The 23,753-nt window shown below is 51.3% G+C and overlaps 1 protein-coding gene across 11 annotated transcripts; it reads right to left on the bottom strand.

Moving 5' to 3' along the window:
- Positions 1-443: 443 nt before the first annotated feature.
- On the bottom strand, positions 444-23,726 carry shroom2a (shroom family member 2a). 11 transcript variants are annotated; one of them, XM_078108738.1, is made up of 13 exons: positions 23,142-23,720; positions 21,168-21,401; positions 15,794-15,942; positions 10,485-10,586; positions 10,114-10,131; positions 9,766-9,888; positions 6,919-9,292; positions 6,339-6,424; positions 3,687-4,088; positions 2,767-3,291; positions 2,508-2,682; positions 1,778-2,050; positions 444-1,472 (listed from the first exon to the last, which is right to left on the bottom strand). In XM_078108738.1, the coding sequence occupies exons 2-13, from the start codon at positions 21,372-21,374 to the stop codon at positions 1,200-1,202; spliced, it is 4,707 nt and encodes a 1,568-aa protein (XP_077964864.1). In that variant the 5' UTR covers positions 21,375-21,401; positions 23,142-23,720; the 3' UTR covers positions 444-1,199. The 11 variants fall into 11 exon arrangements, with proteins under 11 accessions (XP_077964864.1, XP_077964865.1, XP_077964866.1 ...); XM_078108739.1 differs by having other exon boundaries at positions 21,168-21,381; positions 23,142-23,707; XM_078108740.1 differs by lacking the exon at positions 10,114-10,131.
- Positions 23,727-23,753: the final 27 nt, after the last annotated feature.

The following is a 23,753-nucleotide window of genomic DNA, read 5'->3' as shown; positions in this document are numbered from 1 at the left end:
TAAAGGTCTTCAAGTCCACGATGAAGCAGATATGAACACATGCAAGTAAAAGTCGACTATGAATAAAGTTTACTAATGAGACCTGGAATCTGCTCGTCTGTCATTTCAATTATTCTTATTTTACGTAAAAACTTACTGTCTGGTGTATTTCCTAAAATATATACGTTCATAAACACCACGAAGAACCGTGACCACATTTTCTGTGTTGACGGTTGGACATTTAAATAAAAAAGGCCCCGTGACTCACCTGGGACCTGGCGCCCCTCACAATGAACCGAATCCTTCCTGGCGAGCGTTATCGACGGCAGGAGACGCGTCCGACAGATCCAGCGTGGACATTGTGCAGACTCTTCCAAGGAGAGACGCTCCAAAGTCTCCTCGGCCTGCTGGTTATCAGCAGGGGCGGTTAATGAACGACTGAAATAACAACCAGTCAGACGCCGTTCAGCAGACTCCTTTATTTGATATAAAAGAGCGCGGCTGGTAAAGTGTTAAAGATTCAGGCGGCAGCAGTGAAAACCGATACAAAATGTGCAGAACAAACATCCTCCGCTAGTGTGTGTGTGTGAAATTGATCTAGAAGTCATGCATTTTACCACCAGCAAAGTGAAAAACAAATAACACAGTGAAGTATCACACAAGTATCAGCGTCGTGATCTGTAAAACTCTCCTTTTCTTTTTGTCTGGCTGTGACTAAAAAGAAACAAAAAGTGGGGCAGCGACGTGACGAAGTGGAGGAAAGAGCGCAGCGCGTCGGAGGCACTTCAGAAGTCAAAAGTGTGACGTGAAGCGCTGCTTCACCTCCAGGAGAAAAGCTTCAGTGAGCGATGGGCACAAACCTCCGAGTCCAAAAGGCCACTAGTTTAAATTTATATAAAAAGGTTAAAAAAACAACAAAAAAAAACTTGTTTACTGAAATATTCGGCCATATTCGTTCCAGATGGGGAAAATATTTGAAAACATGTTAAATTCTTCTAGTTTCAGGAAGCTCAAAATCAGTTGAAGATAAAATACTGTCCCTCCTGCGCAGATTCAAAAGGCTACAATAAATTACTAAAAAAAAAAAATCAAACCAACAACGCGGGTTGAAAGACCGAAGCCACGGAGGACGGAGGACACTGACTTCCGTCCATCGCACCTCGAAGCCGCTTTGTCTCTGTCTTCCTCTGCTGGATGAGGCTCCTCCCCCCCCCCCCCCATCACAGGGCCAGCCTCTGCTCCATCGGCAGGCTGTCCGTCAGACACTTGAGCTGCTCCTCGCCCAGCTTGATCTTGTCCTCCAGCTTCCGCTGCTCGATGATGAGCGCCGACTTCATCTTGACGAAGTGCTCGTAGTCCGTGAGGCCGTCCTCGGGCAGCTGGCCGGCCAGGATGTCGTAGACCAGGCGCTCCCGGCGGTCCAGGTTCTCCTTCAGCTCCTTGGCGTCCTCGTGCTGTCGGATCAGCAACTTCCTCTTCTGCGTCAGCGTGCGCTGATGGGGGCGAGGAGAGGCGGGTCAGGGTCCATGTCGCACATTCAAATGTCATATGAAGAGACAAAAGGTTGAATATCCTGTAAATTTGATTTGGCTAAAAGCTGTTCGGTACTCGGATGTAGATTTTTAACACTCGCTCATTCTCTGAATCTAAAATCCTCAGACATGTAAATAACATTTTTACTTCAGAAATGATGGTACATTTAGAAATGCTCAAATAGAGGAGGCCTTGCTTTAGGGCGGGGCTACACACTGACTGACGGGTCGCAACCAGTCATTCAAAGTCCGGCGGCTTCTCTCACCCTCTCCTCCGCGGTGGCGTCCTCCTCCAGGCTGTTGAGGGCGTTCTCCACCCGGGCCAGGCGGCCCGACAGCGACAGCAGCAGACTCACCACCTTGTCCAGGTCCCCGACGAACATGCGGAACTTGTCCAGCTCGTTGGGCTTGCAGACCTGCTGGACCCGGACCTCCACCTCGTCTCCCAGGGCGTTGTTGTCCAGGATGTCCTCCTGAAGACTCTCCCGGGCCTCACGCAGCACCTGCAGCTTCCTGCTGAGGCTGTCGATCAGCTCTTGCTGTGGAAAAACAGTGGGAGCAAAGCGGTAAGTCTGTGTGTGTGTGTGTGTGTCAGTCACAGTGTCCACATTCAATCATGTCCCTTTCTGTCTCTCAATCAAAACCATAACAGACGTGGTGAAGCAGAATGGGATCGTGGGAGTTGTTGACATTAAGCTTCAGGAGGTTTTTAAACCACAAATGTCTCCTCGTCTTATTAACTGAACTAAAGCAGCTTCAAGTTGCAAATCAAGCTAACAATGCTAACGTTAGCTTAGCCTTATCCAGTTAAAATAAGACGTGGAAGGACACAAATCATACACACACAGATTGACCAGCCAGCAATGGGGACCAACGCAAGTGAGGAGGCTAAAAACACACATGAAGAATTGAGTAGAACGGTTCCGGCTCGTTCCCAATACGCAGAACCTGCAGATTCCGATGCACTGATCAATAACGAGGAGTCTAATACGCTACCTTCTTGTTGGCCAGGTCGATGTCCAGTTCGTCTTCGAAGTCCTCTTCCTCCTCCTCCTCTTCATCCTGCATGTCCTTCATCTTGATGAGGAGCTCGGCTTTGGGAGCAGACGTGCTGTAGTACGTAGAGTTGGTCACCATGGTGACAGCCGCCGCCACGCTGTCCTCCTTTTCCCTGAAATACAAAGTTCCTCATGTTTAATTCACCTTTCGCCCTTAATTTACAATCGCACAAGAGGTTTTTGGGGGGGGCTCTGACCTTTCTTCAGCAGGCCGGTTGACCTTCCTGCGCTGGTGAGCTCCTTCCAGCAGCTGCTCCTCCTGGGGGAAGATGCCCTCCATCAGGTCCATGGTGGTCTTCATCTTGCTCTGGTCCAGGATTTCAGTGAGCGATTTATCCTTTCCCATGATGCTGCGAGCCAACTCGTCTCTCTTCTGATCCTCAGAGAGCCGTGTGACCTCCGTGACCTCCGTGACCTCCGTGACCTCGGCGTGGGCCGGCGGCGGCCCGTCGGAGAGGCCGTGATCTCCAACGGTGGTCATGTAGGCGTCGGCCTGAGCGGTCTCCCCCTGCCGAGTGAACGCACAGAAGCCAGAGTCCTGCCCCGCGGCCCCTCGACCGACCAGCCGGATCACGCCGGGACCCTCGGCTTCGACGGCGTGGGGGGCGTCGCCGTGCTGCAGATAGGGACACGCCTCCTTGTCCGCCGCGACCTCCGAGTGGACGATCCTGATGGGAACTTTCCTCGCTGCGGAATGTGGCTTTTCTACCACATGCTCCGTCCTGAGATGTCAGAGGGAGAGAGAGAGACTTTTATTCCGACTCAAACCAGATCTTTCCTTTTTTTTGCCCCGCACTCTGAATAGATCAACGGCGCCGTGCTGACTCCTCCCCCCACGTCCTGGCTCTGATGATCCGAGGTTCACCACAGAGCGATCATTTCTGAGAAGACGAAGAAGCAGCTTTGTGATAGCGGCGTTCATTAAGCCTCGTGGCTTTTGTAGAAATGTGGGGAATTCCGTGAAATGACAGCAGAGAATGAACGAGCTCCTTTGTGCTCCGGCGTGAAGACACGGAGGGCGGCGCTGAGTTATGATTGTATTTTTTGAGGGTAGCTCAGCGATCAGAATGTGGGTAAATCCGCTGAATGACAATGTGTTCTGAAGTGTATTTCTTACCTGGGGGGGTCCTCGTCCTGCAGAGAGGCCGGAGGCTTGTCGCTGAGTCTCTGAGGAGAAAAGTGTGGAGAGGGAGAGCGCTGCTCCTCCATGGCGAGCGGCCCCGGAGTCGGGGGGGTCGGACGTCCTTTGTCGCCGTGCTCGGGCTCTCCCTCCGCAGAGTGGGCGGGGTCGGGAGGGCAGCGGGTGAGGGTTTCTCCCTGGGAACCGGCGGGGGGCTCATGGGAGTCAACCTCCGGGCGTCGGGGTGGCGGGGAGGCCCCCCTGCGGGCCTCCGGCGGAGGGGTGACGGACCCCGTGAGGCCGCCGGGGACCGGGGTGGGCCCGTGTTTGGCTCCGAGGCCGAGGTCCGGGTGGTGCGTCTCCCTCGCGCTGCGGCGGGGGGGCCCTGCGTCGGGGAACCTGAGGAACACAGCGGCGTCAGGTCACACGGCTCGGCCCTGCAGCTCAGGGAAATGACACGGCGCTGAGATTACGCCAGCGAGACAAGACACACGTCTGCCCTCGTCTCTGAAAAAGAGAGGAGGCTCCTCCCTGCTCCGCTGGCGGCCCGCAGACGGATGTTTAAGTTCCCACAAGTCAGCGCAGAGGAATAAATAATCCTCCAGTCACTTTTTCCTTCACAGGAACGCTGAGTGAGTAAAGAGAGAGACTCACTGGAGGGTCGGCTACGAGATGAAAGGAGTATATACCAACATGTGTCTGCTAGCAGTCATTAAATATGATCCAGACCTCCCACCCCCCCCACACTTTGGTTCCACACGCGTGTTCCGATTCAAATTCAATCAGTCAAATCACTCAGTCACAAGGACGGACGGACGGACGGACGCCACAACTCAAGCCTCCCAGATCCCACAAGCTGACACAAGTTACCCAATGAGCGAACTCGCCCGTCTCCTCGCTAAGAAACACAGTAGAATCATACAGAAGTTAAACTGTTCTGTTGAAAACAGAAAGGTTGGGCGTCGGCCTCCATCGGCAGGGGTGAGAGAGAGAGAGAGAGAGAGAGAGAGAGAGAGAGAGAGAGAGAGAGAGAGAGAGAGAGAGGGGTGACTTGAGTCCTCTGGGACATCGTACTCTGAGTAAACACCCCAAATGTTTCCAATAAGAAACATTCTGGTGTTTGTCAACCAAACAGAGGACTTTCTAACAAGACTCAGTAAATAAACTCACCCGCTGTGACGCTCGACGTCCGCCATGTCCACAGAACACCGGGTCAGAGTGTCTTTACACCTCCATCAGTAACCCCCCCCTGGGTGGAGCCCGCCTCACTGAGCTCACAAGTGTTTACATGGAAGCAGCGTCCTTATGGTGATGCAAACGAGAGTGTCATCATGTAGACGCTCCGCCCTGCTTCAGCTAACGTACCAACAGCTGGTTACAAACTACGACCTTAAACCCGGAGCTCGCCGAACGCAAGAGGAATGGTTCAGATAGATTTGTTTAATCACGAAATAACGGCCAAAACGGGGGACAAAATGTCCTGGTTTTTGTTTCCACAAGTGCGTCAAGCATTTCACAAGACTGGATACTCCATTTCCCACGATGCAACACAACTGCACCTTTTATCAAACAGCACCTGGGAGCTGATTGCGCACATCGGTCAAACCCACTCCTTCAATTTCTCAAACAAAACCCACACCCACACGGGAAAAAGTAGTGTAGTGCTCCTTTAATTCAACATTTGACTCCTAACAGCAGCTTCACCTCAAGGGCCAGAATCAGAAGAAAATCCCGGAATAATTTAAATTTGTGGATAAGGAAGGTGTCGCCACACGTCAACGTTTGACAACTCCCAATGCGAGTTCACACATCAGAGCATCACATGAAACTCTTCTGCCTCGCCCTTTGAGCAAACGGTTTCTGAAGCGAGAACTTCAATCCAACACAAACAGCTTCACATCAATGTTTCCCCCCCCCCCAAAGTTAACCGACATGAAAGAACGGCACATCCCATAATGCAACAGTCTAGCAGTGAGGCTGCACATGAGGTAGAGCCAAATGTTAGCATGCTAGGAGCGTGTTCACAATGAGGATGCTAACACACATTATTCGCCTGTTCATCTTAGCTTAGCATACTAACATCGGCTAACTGGCTGTGCAGCTGCGGCTCGACGGGAACATCGTTAGCTCGGCGGCCATTTTCGCACAGCTGAAACTTTTTCAAGCATTTTCAAGGTAAATAAACCAGAGATTTAGAGACTAAAAAGTGTTTAGATAAATGAATAAAAAGCTAATTTAATGAAAAGCAGTCAATTTAATTTCAGTTTCCAGAATTCAACAGACAGACATTGCCGTCCATTGAGCCATAAAATCCATTTACACAAAGAAACAGCAACTTATTGATGCTAATTTCCTTCCTTCAGGCTGCCCCCCCCCCCACACACCCGGACCCTCCTGAACTCAGGCCCCCGTCACATTCTGACAGGGCCGAGTAGAACACTTCCTCACTGTGACCGAGCGGGCCTGATGTCTCGCCTACGCCGTCAGACCTCCGCCCGGGGTCACGAGGCGCAGCCAGAGAGACTGTGTTGTCACAGCTGCTCCGAAACGCCGATCATGAAAGACCTCAACTGTTCCTCCAGCAGCATCACGCCGGAGACGGTAAAAGGAGGCACCACGGACGCCGGTAGCAGCGGGAGGTCCACTCACCCCGTGGCAGCGACGAGCCGTTCGGCAGGTGTGCCCTCCGCCGGGGAATATTCGGTCTCGGACCTTCTTGCAGGAACCTGAATCTTCTGTAAAGAGAGTGGAGCAAACACGTGGTCCGTTATGCCAGTTAATCCGAGGGAGCCGAGTTCTCAACCTTTTTCCAGTAAAATAAAACAACCGGGCGTTGATTACTCTCTCTCTCTCTCCTTTAAGCTGAGGGTGTGTCTTTATGAACAAACACAGATTAATATTTGACTTGGCCCGTTTCTTCCGGCTCCTTTCAGACTGAGTGAGCGTGTTTTTCTGAAAGGTGCCTCGAGGTTTAAGTGACTAAAATCCAAGTTCAAGGGTTAATATGTAACTCGTTGCTTTTGGGGGAAACTTTAAAAAGAGAACATTCATGCAACGCAATCGTGTCCATAAATATGGAACCATCCGGGCCGAAGATATCGTCTTTTCTGTCTGCGGCTATGCGTTGTGGCCTGAAGGAATACTGGGTACTACATTTCCCATAATGCAACTCAATGACGCCTTCAATCAAGCCACCCTATCAAATTGTTGTGAGGGAGTACACACTCACCCGTCCATAGATGTCGGCCGAAGGAGACGATCGGGATCTCTCGTGGAAGCAGGTGGTTTTGGTTCTCTCCTCCGGCCCCGGATCCAGGATGTTGTCAGCCGACCGGTACCGTCCGGAGGCTCTCGTTTCGGGGGGGGGGTTCTGTGCACTCCACCGGGCCTCATACTCAGCAAAGGTGCCCAGTCTCTGCTGGTCCTGGACGCCCTGCCTGTGTGCAGAGTGAGGACCTTCCTGGACCTCTGCAGTGGACACTCTGCTCCTGGCGCCTTTCAACGGGTCCTCCGTTTCCCTGGTGGGGGCGAGACCTCGGGTTTCGGCCTCCGTGGGGTTCCCCGCACTGCTCCGATGGGGGGCGTGATTGGGGACAGCTGGTGTCCCGCCCTCTTTACAGGGCTGCTGTTGGTGCGGCGCAGAGCTCACGCCGACTTGGTGGATCTGGCCCGGTTCGGAGAAAGACCGCACCTTCTTTTCCGCTGTAAACCGCTTGCGGCTGCCGATGCGAGTCACCTGACCGCCGGCGGGCCCCGCCCTGCTCATTGCAGACTCCGAGAGGGTCGGCAGAGGGGCCACGTCTTTCCGGGAGGACGGGTAGCTGGGTAAGCCCTCAGCCGCCGGGTGCTCCAGCAGCACAGGCTCCAGGTCTTTCCTCCTGAAGGACGTCGCCTTCAGCACCCTGGCTTGTGCTTCCTTCACGTGATCCTTGTAGGAGCCGGTGAAGGAGGCCGGCGGGGCGCTTTCGGGGGACTTCCAGACATCCTGATCATTCTCGCCCCCTCCCTCGGTGCCAGGAAGGGCGGCTGCGCTAATGCTTTTCTGCAGCTTGGCTCTTCTCATCTGGATCTCGTTCCTCAGCGTGGTGGCAAAGCGGTCGCTGCGTCTCGCCATCTTACTGTCGAGGGACTCCTCGGAGGTCGGGCCCCTCGTTGCCTCGCCTTGGCCCGCGACGGCGTCGTCACCGTCCACGGACAGGAAGTGAAGCATGGGGGTCGCCTGGGCGCAGATCTTGTTGCCGGCTTGGCCGTGATGTTGGACGTCCTGGTGATGCTGCGGCGGAGGCCTCCGCTGCTCGTGCTGCCAGCCGGAGGCGTGGCTCGGGAACTGAGCCTCGGCGCCGGCCCCCCTCGGGCTTCCCCTGCCGTCAGAGCCAGATCTGGGTCCGGGTCCTTCCATCACAGAGGTCACTTGGTGCTTGTTGTATCCATTGCTGTCCTTGCTGAACGAGGAGTGCTGCTGCTGCTGCTGGGGCAGATGATACGTCACCTTGGGAACCGTCTGCAGGCTGAGAGAGTTGCGCTCACCTACGGCCGGCGCCAGGTCCGAGCCGGTGACGCCGTTCCGGTCCTCTGTTCTTGCGGGCGGGGGCTCGCACAGCGCGGCCTGGACCGTGGTGACGCAGTAGTACCGGCTGTGTGGGCCGCTTTCGGCGTTGTGCTCGGCGGCGGCGGCGGTGGAGAGCGAGGTGCTCAAGTTCCTTCTGTGGTTCTGACCAAAGTGCTGTGCGGCGCCGTTGGTGGGCAGCTCCTGCATGCTGCTGTGGTACCCCCCCACGTTCTGCGGTTTCGGCACCGACACGGCTCGGGCCTGAGAGTAAAGTAAGCTCTTGTCCCCGTGCTGTCTCTGGTGGGGGGACGGGCCTTGCCGGACGTCGCTGCTGGACAGCGACTGCTGCTTGCTTGAGCCCAGCGGGTTCGACCTGTCGGACGGCGCGCGCGGAGCCTCGGGCTCGTTTTTCTGAGGTGGGTTGTGGCCGCGGCGGTTTTCGGGGTGCGGCTCGGGTCCCTCGGGGTGAGCCGCGACCAGCCCCCTCTCGTGCACCTTCGTCGCAGCGAAGCTGTCGCTGCGCGCGGGCGGAGGAGGAGGGGGGGGAGGAGGAGGAGGCGACGGGGGAGACGAGGAAGCCTTCTTTTTGGCCTCGGGGACGTGCCACACGGGTCCCACGGTGGTCCTGCTGGACGTGGAGTGGCGCGAGCCGGCCGAGTCGTCCGCCTGCGGGCCGGCGCCGACTCCCGGCACCTGGATGTACGCCACCCGCTCGTCGGCGGCGCTCTGGGCGCTTCTGCCGTTGCTTTGCTTTCCCCCCGCGTCCCACTGACCGACTTTATAGAGCATGTTCTCCGTGGAGGCGGCGTCGCTCTTGGACAGGGTGTAGTCCGGCGTGCCGGAGCTGGTGGAGAAGGAGCTGTAGGCCGAGTCCCGTTTGCCTCCCCCCAGGTGCTCCATGCTATTGTTGGACTTGGCGGGCGACAGCTGGCCGGCGGCGTACGGGTGCGAGACATGCTCTAGACTGTCCATGCTGCCGAGTGAGCTGAACTGGTCGGACGCTCTGCGCAGGTCAGTTTGCTCCCAGGCAGAAGACAGATCCGTGGAGGAAGAGCTGGGAGGTCAAAGGAAGGCGTGAAAACACAACACCACATGCAAAAAATACCCGGTTTTATAATCTGGTTCTGAACTACGACGGTGGCTCTCAAAGACCTTTAGATGTATAAACAAGACGTCAGAGAGAAGGTTTCTCAATCCGTACAGGTGGATTTGTCTCACATCCAATTAATTATCTGCTTTTTTGCCAGTTCACGATAGAGTAAACAAGTCTATGTATCTAATTCTAGACATCAGAAATAAAATAGTCCTTTGTTTGTATAAGAAACGTTTCCATGGAAAACCCTGTTCTTGTGTTGGAAGCCTTTTGTTTGTTTTTCAGTAGAGACGCGTTAATTTCAGCAGAATAGGAGACAAAGTGTCCGTAGGACAAACAACCCACCGATGATTTCAATCAGACACTTTTTGATCTAAACGGCTTGATATCGAACACAAAGACTCAACAGGAAAACCTCAAGGTCCCCGAGTTACCTTGCGTCATATCTGGTCTGCCAGACCTGCGTGGGCGGAGACTGCGCTTTGGCAGTCTGCGATTGGCTCTCGTTGAACTTGGTGGCGTGCCAGGAGTGAGGCCTGCTTATGGGTTCACTCCTCCTGCAGAGAGAGAAGAACATCACAGACCAGATCAGGGACCTCGGAGGTAGCGTGTGCTCACTGTGCAGCTGCAGCTACTGCTGATGCACCCATGTGTGCATTGTGGCCGGTTAGCTATTCAACGTTACTGCTCCTACTGTATGCCGAGCAAGCACTTTTTAAAATATAATTCACATGATTTACAGATGGAGACTGATCAAAACCTCCATGCATATGGAAACGTACCCTTTAAAGCGACTCTTTCTGAATATGCATGTCAGGAAAACATGAACAGAGAACATCAGTATGAAACATGCATCCCCGACATCAAACACAAGTTCAGTTACTCCGGTCAGAACACAGAAGAGCACAAGTACACAAGAAGATGCGCATGCATCTCGCGGAAAGGACATGCGTGTGGCATGCTGCACAAATGGGATGAGCCGGTCAGCTAATGGAGGTGAATCACAGGACAGTCCAGGGGGCAGGTGACGAAGCACTGGGGAGGGATGAGGATGGGACTATCACTAGAGGAGGAACTAGCGGGATTATCGGAGAGAGAGAGAGAAAGGCGGGAAGGAGGCACTACTGATTACGATGAAGCCACGGAACCGTACCTCATGGAACTTCGCAAGATCTTCGTAAGAAAGCTTCTTGCCACATGCACGTCATTCTCAGAGGGCATTTTCAGAGCTACAATATCCACCATTTTCATATTCCTGGGCAGCAAGGGGGAGGAACACACACACACACACACTAAGAGCTCACAGACAGCTGACAGGACAAAGACCATCGGACATTCAAACCGCTGCTTCTGGTTGGCAGAGGTTTGTTGAGGTTTGTCGCCCCCCCGAAATGTTGAGTAGAGTGAGATTGAAGTTCTCTGCCTCACAGGACAGTAGCGTGCATCACGTCGACTGATGCGTGAGGTCATAGCGCCCTCTGCTGGTCGAACTAACGCGGGACGGCACCGTCGTCATGGAGCTTGAGCTCGAGTGTGAGAACGGTCTGAGGTGAGCTCAGACTCCACCATATGGTCCCACAGGGGCCACAAGCCCAGCGGGGGGCCGAGGGGGCTTAAAGGCGCAGAGAATCTCTTACACCAACAGATCAGCCACATCAGCCCTCCACCCAAGCTGTCGTCTGCCTACCAGACCCCCCCTGCTCCTCTTATAGATCTCCTCTAATGTAGAAATGCTCCTCTTAATGTGGTGATGACGTGGTGAAGGTTCATGTTGACATCTACTCTTTAAATCAATAAATGCTCCTCTTAATGTGGTGATGACGTAGTGAAGGTTCATGTTGACATCTACTCTTTAAATCAATAAATGCTCCTCTTAATGTGGTGATGACGTAGTGAAGGTTCATGTTGATTGCTCCGAGTTGTACTGGTCAAGAAGTTTGGACAAAGCTCTGCTAGCTGACGTTCTCGTTGGACTCTGTTGGCCCACAAAGCCATGAGGTCAGGAGGTCGCGCCCCCCCAGTGACCTCGCCCAAAGGCCCTCAATGACTAGATGACAAGAGCTCCAAAGAGTTGCTTCCTTTCTGACAGAGACTTGAAGGCACCACGCGGAGCGTAAGCCGTTCTTTGCAAATTGCGAATTTTCAGACGGAGATTTGTTTAAGCTCGATCGAGTTGGATGCTTCCCGTAAATTAATAGTGGATTAAAACCCTGAGGCCCATTTGGAGGACAAAGGAAGAGGGCCGTGGTCTTCCTGGTCTCCACGCCGTCCCGTGTTTGTGGGGCACGAGGAGCTCGCCTGCCATTGGTATGCAAATGAGGCTGGCTTTATTAGGCCTATCGTCAGGGCTACAGCTGGGCCGCCACAGATATGCTTCCAGAGTGAATCAGTTGGCTGCGATGGGGGCGGGGGATTCGGTTTAGAGCCCCATTTCACTTCACATGTATCCGGTATCAACCGGTCCATGTTCAACAATAACCCGCTAACATGCGCCTGCAAAACAAACCCGTTAATCAAAGTCACTTAATGACAAGAATAACGCTTCAGGAGGGTTTTGTTTTACCTTTAAGCCTGTACCTCAAAGATTAATTCGCATTTGGTTTGGAAAGTCTTGCTGATCATAGCTTAACCCAAATGACGTGTGACCTCAACGTGAATGATGAGACATAACAAAAACCACCACAATAACAGTATTAGGGTCAAAACGCAGAAGGGATGCCGGCATGCCCCCCCCCCCCCCTAGACATTCACCAACATATTACGAGATAAAAAGCAGCAGGAGTGACTTTAGCCACAGATTAACACATTAAAAGTGACTAAAACATGAGAAAAAGTTAATTCTGTGACTCACCGAGCATCTGGGTGGAGGAATTCAAAATGCATACAAAGAAGAAACGTGTTGTCCAAATAGAACAATATTAACCTGCAGCTCAGTTTGGAAGTTGTACCCGACTCAGGAGCCACATTCCACACAGACGAGCGAGAAGAAGGAGACACGCAGGAGGTCTGAGCGGCACGGATCCACACAGGTCGGCCATGACCGAAGAACCAAGTTCTCTGGGCAGAATTAGTTTGAGCGCAGGGCAGATTTCCTTCAGGATTACGGGGGTTTTACCCCCAAAAAGGCAGTGGGGGGCGGGGGGTGGAAGAGAGCAGAGGCGAGGAGGAGGAGGGGGGGGGGTGGGGGTCGGGGGCTATTGTCACAGCCAGTCCCCGTGGAGTATCCGCTCGCCTCGCCTTCGTCCCATTGGCCGCGACGGGGCCAGTATGCTAATGAGGGGACGAAATGCCGGACTCTTGTCTTCCCCGTCTCCCCTCTTGTGCGGCAGGCGGTGCATTTCTAGCGTTACTATGGAAACGGGTTGCTCTTGGGGGGGGGGGGGGGGTGGGAGAGCGCCCGGTCGCCCTGAATGCTTTCGGGTAAGCTGGTCCAAACGCGAGACGTCAGCGACACGCGGCGGCTTCAAAGCTTCGCTTCAAGGAGGCTGGTTAGTTGTAGCGAAATGAATCACCAATAAAGGGACAACGGCCCGTCTTCCATCACGGGCAAAGCACAATAAATGATGGATCCTCAATATATTTCATTCAAAATACCGCTGGTTAAACCGGCACTTCTTCTCTCTATCACTCGCTCGCATTAACCCCCCCAGTCATCCGCCGAGGGCCCAAACAGGGTCCCCCCCCCCTCTTCATTTTCAGCACTTTTCAAGTTGAAGAAAAAGCAACTTGTGGAGCGGACGGACGGACTCTATTGTGGACAGCAGGGAGGGAGGGGGGGTGAAGCGCGATGACCAGCGCATTCCTCAGCTCGCCGGGATTCCAGCTGTCAGACCGACCCGGACTCGGGAAGCACCTGGACACCTTTTGTCTGGGGGTCACTGTGTCAAACACCTTTTGGGGCGATTGGGGGCTCTAAGGATCCCCTGAGCTCGACGTGTTGTAGGTGAATCTGAATAAACTCTTTAACGTTTCTGTCCTCAGAGGTTAAAGGACAACACGGATGGATGTGACTTGCGTTCCACAGAGGCTGTGGCCCAATGGTTGCACAAAGTGTCATAACGGCGTGATCAAACGTTGATCAGACATCGCCAAAGTGCATTCATTGTTCATGTGATGTCACCACAAACATTCCTAACTGCTGCCATGTGATGACAAAGTATTTCTCATGTCGCACAACAGGTAAAGCACCACCGCTTCCCTGATGATGAAATCACACACGTCACATGAACGCTTCCTCATTCCACGTTTGGGGAAAAAACAAACCATTATGCTCAAAGCAAGTGTATTTTTATACTATTTATTAAAGGTTCTATTGACAACGTCTTCCTGTTTACCTGGTGATATCGACTCCCCTCAGGATCGAACCAAAACGAAACCGGGGGGGTGCAATAAGATTAAAAACACGCAAATCTGTAAACTAGGATTTCCTCAACTGAAACCCGAACAATTTTAAGAAATCTGCTTACGACAAGAATTCCCTGCTCAGCATTCCGAACATAGCAGGGGGGCTTATTTAGCGAAACAGTGAGCGGTAAATGTAACCCCCCCCCCCCGGCTGAATGCTGACACCGTGCGCCGCGCCGGTAAGGTGCAGGAACAACTCGCCCTAAAGCCGCCACGTTGACGTAAACACCTTCAGTCACAGGTAAACTCACAGCGCTTCACGTTTAAAGGGCCAGCGTGAGGAAACTTCCGGGGCTTTTTCCCAGCAGCTTTGAAATATTTACTGAAATGCAGATTTTGGAGGTTTTCGGTCTCTAAAAACGCGTAAACACAGTTTGCCTTTTTTGGTAAATTTTTAAACATGGACACAGTGTTCTCATCAGTGCGTCACGGGGTCGAGCCGGGGGGGGAGGTGGAGGAGGGGAGCCTCCGGCCCGGGGGGCTGGACCCTGAAGCGTGTCGGTGCTTCTGTCCCGATGCCAGAAGGGGGAAACCAAAAGCCACAAACGAACCCGGCGCTTCACCTCGGAGAGTTTAATGGTTCACTCCGGTGTGCGGGGGCGAGCTCCGCAGGGGGTCTCCTGCTGCAGAATGCCGGCGAGGTAGACAAAATAATGTGAACAGCTTGTGGGAGAAAAAAAAAGAAAAATAGCTTAGATTCTCCACTGTAATGTCAGAGATTGGTGACTCATAACGACTCCCAACATTGAAGCCCCCCCCCCCCCCCCCCCCACACACCCCTCCACCCTCCTCCACCCTCCCTCGTGCAAAGAGGCCGCACCTCTCGACGGGGGCAGGTTCCGACAGCTTCCCGATGCTCGCCCGTTTAGCCGACGTGATCCCAGAGATAGAGAATAAAAACAACACAGCGGTGCTCCGGCTCTGCAGCAGGCCAGGTGCTTTCTGCACAACGCGCAGACGGATGGAATGAAACAATAAAAAGCGCCGCTTCGATCCACGCTGGACTTTGTTATCGCGGCCTTGTGAATTCTTCAGCGCAGGCCGAGAGCCGGAGGGGAAGAAAGTGTCCCGCGGGGGTAACAAGAACGATAGGAACTTGTCCTCGTAAGGAAAGGTTCTTTCTCCATTTCACTACCAAAGCGAACCGAAATGACGCCGCCCAGATCTTTCAGCCGGGCCTCCTGCCCTTAAATACACGTTGATACTGCAGATCACCCCAAAACTGAGACACCAGCAGGGGATGAAACCCGATACAAGGACCCGATTGGTGTTACTGGTCTATTTCCAGTTGATCAGAGTTTCTCTCCCGGCACCAAAGATGGAATCAGACCAGAGACATTTTGTGTTCATTCGCCACGGCTCAGAAACGTTACCGCAGTTAAACGTCAAACCAGTGAGAATATAAAAGTAACCAAAGGTGCCCTCTGGCGTTGATGTCGCACTGCGTGACTCTGGCGAGGTGCTGACTGGGGAGGCGTGTGCTCAGGCCTGGAAGTCCCCCCACAGAAGAATGAGCTAATGGTTGGAGACAGCAACACCACCTTCTTTCCGGGTGCTGATAATAGACTATCCTAAGGGGAATAAAGACAATAAGAGGCACTCGAAGCCACGTTCCTTCTGGTGGGGGTCAAAGGGGGGCGGGGCTAAATGGTGAGTGGACTTCCTTGTACAGGCTGTTTGTTCAGGGATTACGTTGTGATATGACACAACAATGGGAGCAGTGTTTCTCACGCGCAGCGAGGTCGTGCGTAAAAAGGCCGCGGGGGCCCCAGATGACACATGATTCAGCGGTTAAACGAGTTGCAAATGTTTCCCCGTCCTTCCCACACCTGCAACGCCACGACGTCACCTGCACGCCGGCTTCCGCCTTTCACCTGGAGCCGGAGAGACCGTGTCACAAACTACGACCTCTCTGTGACACCCGGCAAAACAGGACCGTCCGGCTACGAAAAGAGCGGTACTCGCGCCGAGCCGCGGCTGGTGGCGAGCGTTACTTATAGCAACCTGTTGGGCTGAAGGAGGGGGGCCGGGGGCGGAGGACGGGGATTGGCGACCTACCTTTTCACCACCAGACTGAGGGTCTTGTGGGAGCCTTTCACCAGGCAGATGGCCTCCTGTCTGAAGCCGCTCAGGGGAATCTCGTTGATGTTGACGAGCTCGTCTCCCGCCTGGAGACTCACAGCTGACGCCTTGCTGCCCTCCTCCACCTGAGAGGGAACACAGCAGATGGAAAACTGAGGCTTCTACACACACACACGCAGCGTAAAGCAGGTGATGCTTTAGGGCGGGGCTACACAGCATCTCCACGTCGTCCTCCTCAGTCCAAACACGGTCGCTTCAGTTCCTTGGTGACAAATCGCAGCGGCGGCTCTGAGGAAGCTGAGGATTGAGCTTCTGGGGGAAAGGTGTGAGATTCAGAGGAAGCTCCACATCAACCCGTCGGAATGAGGGCGTGACAGTAGCTGCTTGCAGGTGGGAGGATGGTGCCTTCGACGCACACGGCGTTGACCTACCCGTTGGCCTGCAGCCGCGCGGAGGATGTGCGGTTTTATTAAAAAGCTGCCAGAAGGCTTCTTATGTCCAGGAGGCTCCCACCTCGGTGTTGTGAAAGGGATTTAGTGACCTCAGTCAACCCGACCTTGGTGCTACTTCTCAGTGCGCCAAGAACAGCCCTCATACTGATGCTTTTAAAGCCTCTTAAAGCCATACGCACATTCTGCTAATGGGAACTCATGTCGTTACGTTTACCGCTTCTACATCAGAAGCCCCTGGTGTTCACACAGGAGACCAGAAGAAGAAGGAGGCATCTTTGGGTTATGAAACATGAAAAGACAGCGTTTATATTTCAACATGTCTTTATCAATATAGATGTCATATGAGCTAATTTAACAAACCATTAGGAGCTGCTGTGAGTCTTTATGGTTGTTGATAAATCAAAACCAAGGGCCGACAGGAGAAACATTCACAAGTTAACCGCAGGAAGGTTGCTTCCTAGAGACACGGCGTGATGTGAAGGAAAAGACCTGCAGCGTTGCGTTCGTTTAAGGGCCGACACCTGCGATAACACAGCGGTGGAAAGGGCCGCGCGGCGATGACGTGAGGGGCCCGTGTGACTCAGAGGTACGAGAACATTACAGAAGCATTACGTGTGATGTGGCCTCCGTCCTCGGCAACCAGAGCCAGCTCCGATCAAAAGCGCCTTTTCATTTTGCTGTAACGGCGGTGTGAAGGTCTGCGCGGACCGGGGGGAGGAAGGGGGGCTTTTTTACGACGACTGGCTGGATTCCTGAGCTGGTCCTGATATGGTGGTGGATTCTGGAGAGAGACGCCGAACCACTGACTGATGCCTTTGAAATGGACACAAAACAGCCCTTTTGCGTTCTACTGGAGCAGGTGGAGCTCACACGGAGGATCAAGAAGGTGGTGCGTGGAAAACCTGCTGCTGACCTTAATCTATTTGTGGTTGGTTAAAGATATTTGAATTCATAAAACGGTGTTCCACAAAACAGTGAAGTGAGGAAATGAACTAAACTGCATTACATTTATCTTTTAACAACGTTAACGTGTTCGGTTTTCAAGTGGTTTTCCACAAATTGTCGGCCAAACAGCCGCCCGGCTTTTATTCAGACAGGAAACAAGGCTCCACGAGAAAATAGTATTTAAGAATGTAAATAAAAACAACCGCAGCCAAGCAGCAGCATAAAAGACAACAAACGGGCCTCAGAGAGTCAGCGTTAACACAACATGAGGGCCGCGCCTCCTTTGTTTACCATCTTCCTGCAGCCGTTAATCAGCCACCCTGCAGCCATCCTGCAGGAGACACCTCGGGGACAGCCCGGGGGCGCAGCGTGGGACGCCGGGGGAAGGATGTGGTGGCGATAGGGGAATGTGTTGCTTTTTTCTGCTGATGTCCTGGACATGGACATCACGTTCAGGACTGACTTCCTGTGCAAGTCCTGTCCAAGTTCATTCGTTCTCTGATGCGGACACGGCCCCACACCGCCTGGCCGTCAAAGAGACACGGCCACACCGCCTGGCCGTCAAAGAGACACGGCCACACCGCCTGGCCGTCAAAGAGACACGCCCACACCGCCCGGCCGTCAAAGAGACACGCCAACACCGCCCGGCCGTCAAAGAGACACGGCCACACCGCCCGGCCGTCAAAGAGACACGGCCACACCGCCCGGCCGTCAAAGAGACACGGCCACACCGCCCGGCCGTCAAAGAGACACGGCCACACCGCCTGGCCGTCAAAGAGACACGCCCACACCGCCTGGCCGTCAAAGAGACACGCCCACACCGCCTGGCCGTTAAAGTGAGGCCGCCACCGCAACCCTGCCGACTCCATGCCAGTGGCAGATGTGGTCGTTGTGACGTCACTTTTTGGTTTGTGGATTGATTCTTAAAACTCAACTTGCTCCCGTTGTTTGTTTACCTCCCCAAAACAGTGATTTTGCTGCCTCACGCTGTTTTACACCTGGAGACCTGTCCATCAAAATAAGCCCCGCCCCACTAAAACCGTGACTTCCACAAATACAAATGCATACAGTGTCTACGACTCTTTCTGCCATAACCCTTCTCTTTCGGCATCAGCTTAGGTGCAGAGGTTAATCCCCCCCCCCCAAAAAAACCCAAATGAAAACAAATCAGGCTCTCGAGTTGTCACACAAAAGGATGCAATAATTGGTGAAACCGGTTTAAGCGTAGGCGATTTACCACAGCGTGTTGGAACACAGACATTTTGCCGGTTATTGGAGAGCAAACTATATTTCCCTCCATAAAAGCCGTGATCCTGGCGCGGGCTGACATGTACGAGGTACGAGCCCAGCTGTGTTGTGTAAAACAGGATTATATCGTTTATTGAGACTCAGGACTTTAAGTCCACAAAGTCCTTGAACATTACCCGAGCTATGAGAGGAATGTTAAGAATTTTAATTAAATCCAGGATTCTTTTTTTTATAAACACATTTTCTGAACCTTTCAATAAGCTGTGGGCCCTTTTTTTAAATACAAAAACCTTCTTCATTTTAGCAATAGGAGAGAATGCTCATAACAGCCGATTATGCAGAAATAACACGTTTATCCCCCGCGTGCTGCTCGGGTTAATAAACAAAAAAAACACATGTCTGAAAAAACGAGAGAGAGGACTCAATGCTGACTGCAGAAAGACACAAACATAAGAAGAAGACTGAACATTTATGGTCACTAATAAAAAAGGGCTGTGGTCTGATAAACAGTAGGATGAAGACGAAAGTGACAAGTAAACAGTGTCTTATTGTAGAATACAAAATTAGAGGGGTTCTGATTCAGAAAATATCAAATCCAATAATTATTGTCCCCAGATGTTTTGCATACACACACATGCACCGTTATTCTGAGGCTATGACAGGATTCAGAATTGGTTTTGATTCATGGAAACGTTATATTTTCAATTAGATCTTCCCCACAAATGAAGCTTTTTCAGATTAAAACGTGCGATATGTTGAGGTGTTGAGGTGATATGTTGACGATATCAGATTATAGCAGCATTCTTTAACACTATGCGTCTCCATTTGGGTTTTTACTGTTTACTGACGGTTAACTGAGTGTTGGACAAAAAAAACTTTCTACACTCGAGCGCAAGAAAAAGAAAAGCAATCAAAGTATGAACGGCTGCATGTAAATCAGAACATAAGTGATGATATTGGCAATAACATCACTAGTAATACATTCTATTTCATTTGAATTCATGTTGTTGAAATGAACACGGAATGGGTCGTACACCAATGAGCTTTTTCAGGAGAAAAAAGGTAAAAAGAAATAGCTGAATATTTTGTGCATGTAAGCAAAGTTCTTTCTGTTCGGGCCGAGGACAAAGAAACAGCACATGGAGCACAGCCGATAACATGTTCTACTGAACAACAAAAAGGCTGGATAAGGAACAAAGTGCACGAGGTCGTCCTCAGAGGCGTGCTCGGTCCGCAGCTTGACGCACACACATGTGGGCACGCTGCGGAGGCCTCAGGTGTTGCTCTGGTAGAAAGCAGATCGGTCCGTAGACACGTTGTAGACCTCACTACAGACCTACAGGCAGAGGACATGGCCGGTTTACTTGAGCTAAACAACAGAGAGAAACTCCCACTTCCTCCGTAAATCAGCGGCTGTTACTCCGAAGAGCCACTCCGAAAAAACAGGAATCGCTAATCCTCGCTTAATTTATCCCATCATACCATTCCAACGGGCTTCAGGCTGTCACAGATAATTCTCTACATGTAGGAAATCAAACAAAGCTGCTGCATTCCTCCTCCGCTCCTGGTACCACGAGCTACCCGCCGAAAGGGAAATCCAACCCAGCCAAGAGATATACTTCCAATAAGTAGACGTCCAGGTGGGATCTAATAACACACGAGGCTTAAGTGACGGCAAACGGACCTCCTGAAGCAGTTACAGACGAGTTTTAAGTTAGGTTTATCACATGGAGCTTCCAGTCAGGACGTTTAACGGGTCGTGATCAATCAGGTGAAAAGCTCAAAGCAAAGAGTTCTCACAGACTCCTGAGGAGGTCAGATCTCACCGTCAGATGACGATGGGTCCGGCTTTCGTTGGTCCTCGGTTTTGTGGCGCTCACTGACAAAACATTAACAGCGAAATGCTGTCAATATCAAAACCGCAAGAAGCAGAGTCCAACTGGGCAGCGTGATCGCTCAGCTTAAAGCTTAACGCCTTAAAATGGTCAGAATTCTTGTCATTTGAATGACGCGCTTGTGGCGGGGGGAGAGAAGGTGGTATCGCTCTGAGCCCATGTGGTGCCTCACATCCTGAGTTTCGTCTGTCGGAGTTGGACTTCGGACCTTTTTTGGGCCGATACACAAAAAAAAAAAAAAAAAAAGCACCAGGGACACAGCTCCCGACTAACAGGGGGCTGGTATTTCACCGAGTTAAATCCACCCGCAAGGTCTTCTCTAGTTAATCATTACACCGCCAGGAGGGAAGTGAGGCTACGGTGTGATTTCAGAGCTGATTGGGCTGCACTGTGTTTAGGAACTCTCCTCACTTCCTGTGGCTTATACGACCCGACATACAAAGTCATGGCAGCTGAATAGCAGCTACAGCGACATATGTTCTTCCTGTTCAAAGCTGCATTCCCACTAATGACCAACAGAGGGCGACTCCTCAGCTCCCATAGACGTCTATGAGAAAATGACTCCACTTCTCGCTTGATTTATTCCCTCAGAAAACATGAGTTGATGGTCTCAAGTTTCAAGTCTTCTTCAATACAGAAGAACTCATGTTTCAAAAAGCAGGACGGACAAAAAAACTCATTTTAGGTCATTCATCACTTTCTTATATTTGAACAATTTGACCAGTAAAATCAGTAAAAACGTATTTCGCAAGCAGCAAACACTTCAATCCTCCGGTGTGTTTCGGCCCATGAAGCCTTCTGCGGTGTTACCTTGGTTATGAGCAGAGGCTCCCGGTGCTCCAGTCCTCCTCTGAGGGTGAATCCCCATGGCGCTCCACCCGACAGACATACATCCACCAGCTTCCAGCTCTCGCCATCCCTGCTCCTCTGCTCCAGATCTCCTGCTTTCTGCGTCACTGTCCAAAGGCCGTCTGCGTCGGTGTAGTGCGACTCATGCTTGTATCCCACCGCATCCATGGCACAACTGCAACAGCAAATTAAAAACTAAACAAGATGAAAGTAAGAATTAGAAAACCAGTGGAGCGAATGCCACCACATCTGAAAAGTCTACATCTTTGGGTCCGATGTGGTACTAAGAATGCTGTCACATAGTGTGAGAGAATGATGGGCTCCACTTGTACGCTGATGACCTCCCGCTGTGACGCCCACTGAACTCTAAAGGCCTTCCCTGCAACAGCAGGCAGTTCCAGCTGGACCTTCTCGGTTACTAAGCGAGAAGATGACGTCGCCTTCTTCACGCTCCTCGACAGTCCATTTTTCTTTAGGAGATATGGAGGTTTTTGGGCTCACGCGCACGGCTCAGCTACACGCCGCTGATCTTTTAATCTCTCTGGAACCAAAGCGTGACCTGAAAACACTGCGGGCTGTCGTTACATGTGAATAAAGCTAACTGAGCGCTTGCAAGTGGCTGGAGAAGCTAGAAAGGAATGTTAGGAAGAGATTTTAAAAAAGGAACATTGTTTATATTCTTTACAATAATTTGTTTTAAGTATCTCCCATGTTTAATATATATATATATATATATATATATATATATATATATATATATATTACATTATATTACGATACAGAGGAACAAGTGAGAAGAGAACTTTGAATTTTTTTAATAACTATACAATTAACGTTATACGCGGTTGGGTACTTAAAATATTTTCAAACAGAAACATTATCTGAAAAGGTTTGAGAACCACTTTTAACAGAAGCACTTTCTAATGTCTACTTTTATCCAAAGCGACAGAAGCGAGTTCTGCATCACTGGGAGTCTGGTTGATAATGAAATAAAACACACACACACACACTTCAGTTTTATATACACATTACCAGAAAAGTTTTTTCTTAATAAATTTTTGCAAAGCAATTGCGATAAATTACGTTTAAATTAACGTATTCAGAGAATATATAGGAAGGATTAATGTTCTTTGAGAGAAAGAACCAATCCCTTTAGAAAACAAATTCAGACTAATTTGAAGAATTCTGCATTATTTCAGCTGAATTTTCTTCTGATGTAAAAATTAAAGATGTGACATTTCTCAGGATTCCTTACTGCCACGATTATAATAAAAATTCAATTCCAAATTTGATACTTGGTCTGTAGAAACCAATTTGAACAGACAGACAAATAGACAATGAATACAATAGCAAAGGGTTTATACAAATAAAATTATAAATTAAAATCTTATTTAAATTGTTTAATTAAAGGCAGAGGTTAAAAGTGCAATGTAGGTAAAATTTAGCAGAAGGCGAAGCTGAACATGAAAGTTTTCAGTCTTGTTTTAAACGTAATTCCTAATCGATATTAATCCTGGAAAAAACGGGAGGAAAAGGTGCGAGTGTTTCACAGTAAACCTCGTAAATAAAGACAATACACGGAACGGACGCGTGTCTTTTCCGTGTGTCGCTGAGCAAACAGCGCTGGTGTCTTCGCGATGTCCCCCGTGGACACGGGACTTGTGTTTTAAAATGTGCGCGTCACGCAGATCCGTCGCGCTGCGTGGACACCTGTTGTCACCGCGCGAGCAGTTAATGCTCTTATGCGAGAGAGAGAATTAGAAACACGGCACAATGGAAACCATCTTCTCCCGCACACAAACAAATGAGCCGAGCCGCCCGCGACGAACGTGATTAAAACAAAAACCAACACTTATGTTGTCACATAATACACTTGGTTTGGTACTTCGCGGATAAATAACACCATCAAACTTGTTTTAAAGCGGCTGAGCTTACCTGGGGATTCAACGTGTGGATAAACCGGAGAACACGACCGCTCCGTCGGGTGTCCCGCAGCTCGACCCCCGGCTCACGTTACACATACTTCATCTTCTGAAACCGGGTTTATCCCTGACGGAACCGCTCTTCCTTCAAAAAGCCCCGCGGTCCGGACGCGTTCGGTGGGAGTTGGTCCGGAGTTTCCACCGGTTTTCAACGCTGCACGTTCAGGTCCGCAAACATCCGACTTCACGGTACGAAACCCGACGACGACGACGACACACTGACACACTCGGGAGAGTTTCCTTTAAGCTAAGCTAAGCTAAGCTAGCTCCCGTCCGCGGACAACAGGGATAACAATTTGGAGCGAAACGCGACGCGCGCGTGCCACCTACCGTCCCGCGGCGAGTAGTTCAAAGGTAACAGAACACACACACACACACACACACACACACACACAGAGTGAGTTCACACGCTTTAAGAGTACGTTCGCCACTTTCCCACACGAACAAACTCTTTAGCTCTCAAACTTTAGCTGCTGTTGTCCTGGCGTCGGCCGGTGTTGGAGGAACGCTTGCGTCTCCATAGCGACCGGCCGGGTACGGGTGCGTGTCAGGGCCAAACTTCAGC

The sequence above is a fragment of the Gasterosteus aculeatus genome, chromosome 8 (assembly GCF_964276395.1).
Source record: "Gasterosteus aculeatus chromosome 8, fGasAcu3.hap1.1, whole genome shotgun sequence".
In the NCBI taxonomy this organism is placed as follows: Eukaryota; Metazoa; Chordata; class Actinopteri; order Perciformes; family Gasterosteidae; genus Gasterosteus; species Gasterosteus aculeatus.
The sequence above is the reverse complement of the archived record's forward strand: the minus strand, read 5'-3'. Positions and strand labels throughout refer to the sequence as shown.

Coding starts and splice junctions, on each gene's coding strand:
- shroom2a (XM_078108738.1), bottom strand. CDS start 21,374: ATGGATGCGGTGGGATACAAGCATGAGTCGCACTACACCGACGCAGAC. Junction 4,089..6,338: donor CGGCTCGTCGCTGCCACGGG/GTGAGTGGACCT, acceptor TGTGTTCCTCAG/GTTCCCCGACGCAGGGCCCC. Junction 1,473..1,777: donor ACGCCACCGCGGAGGAGAGG/GTGAGAGAAGCC, acceptor CGCCCCCATCAG/CGCACGCTGACGCAGAAGAG.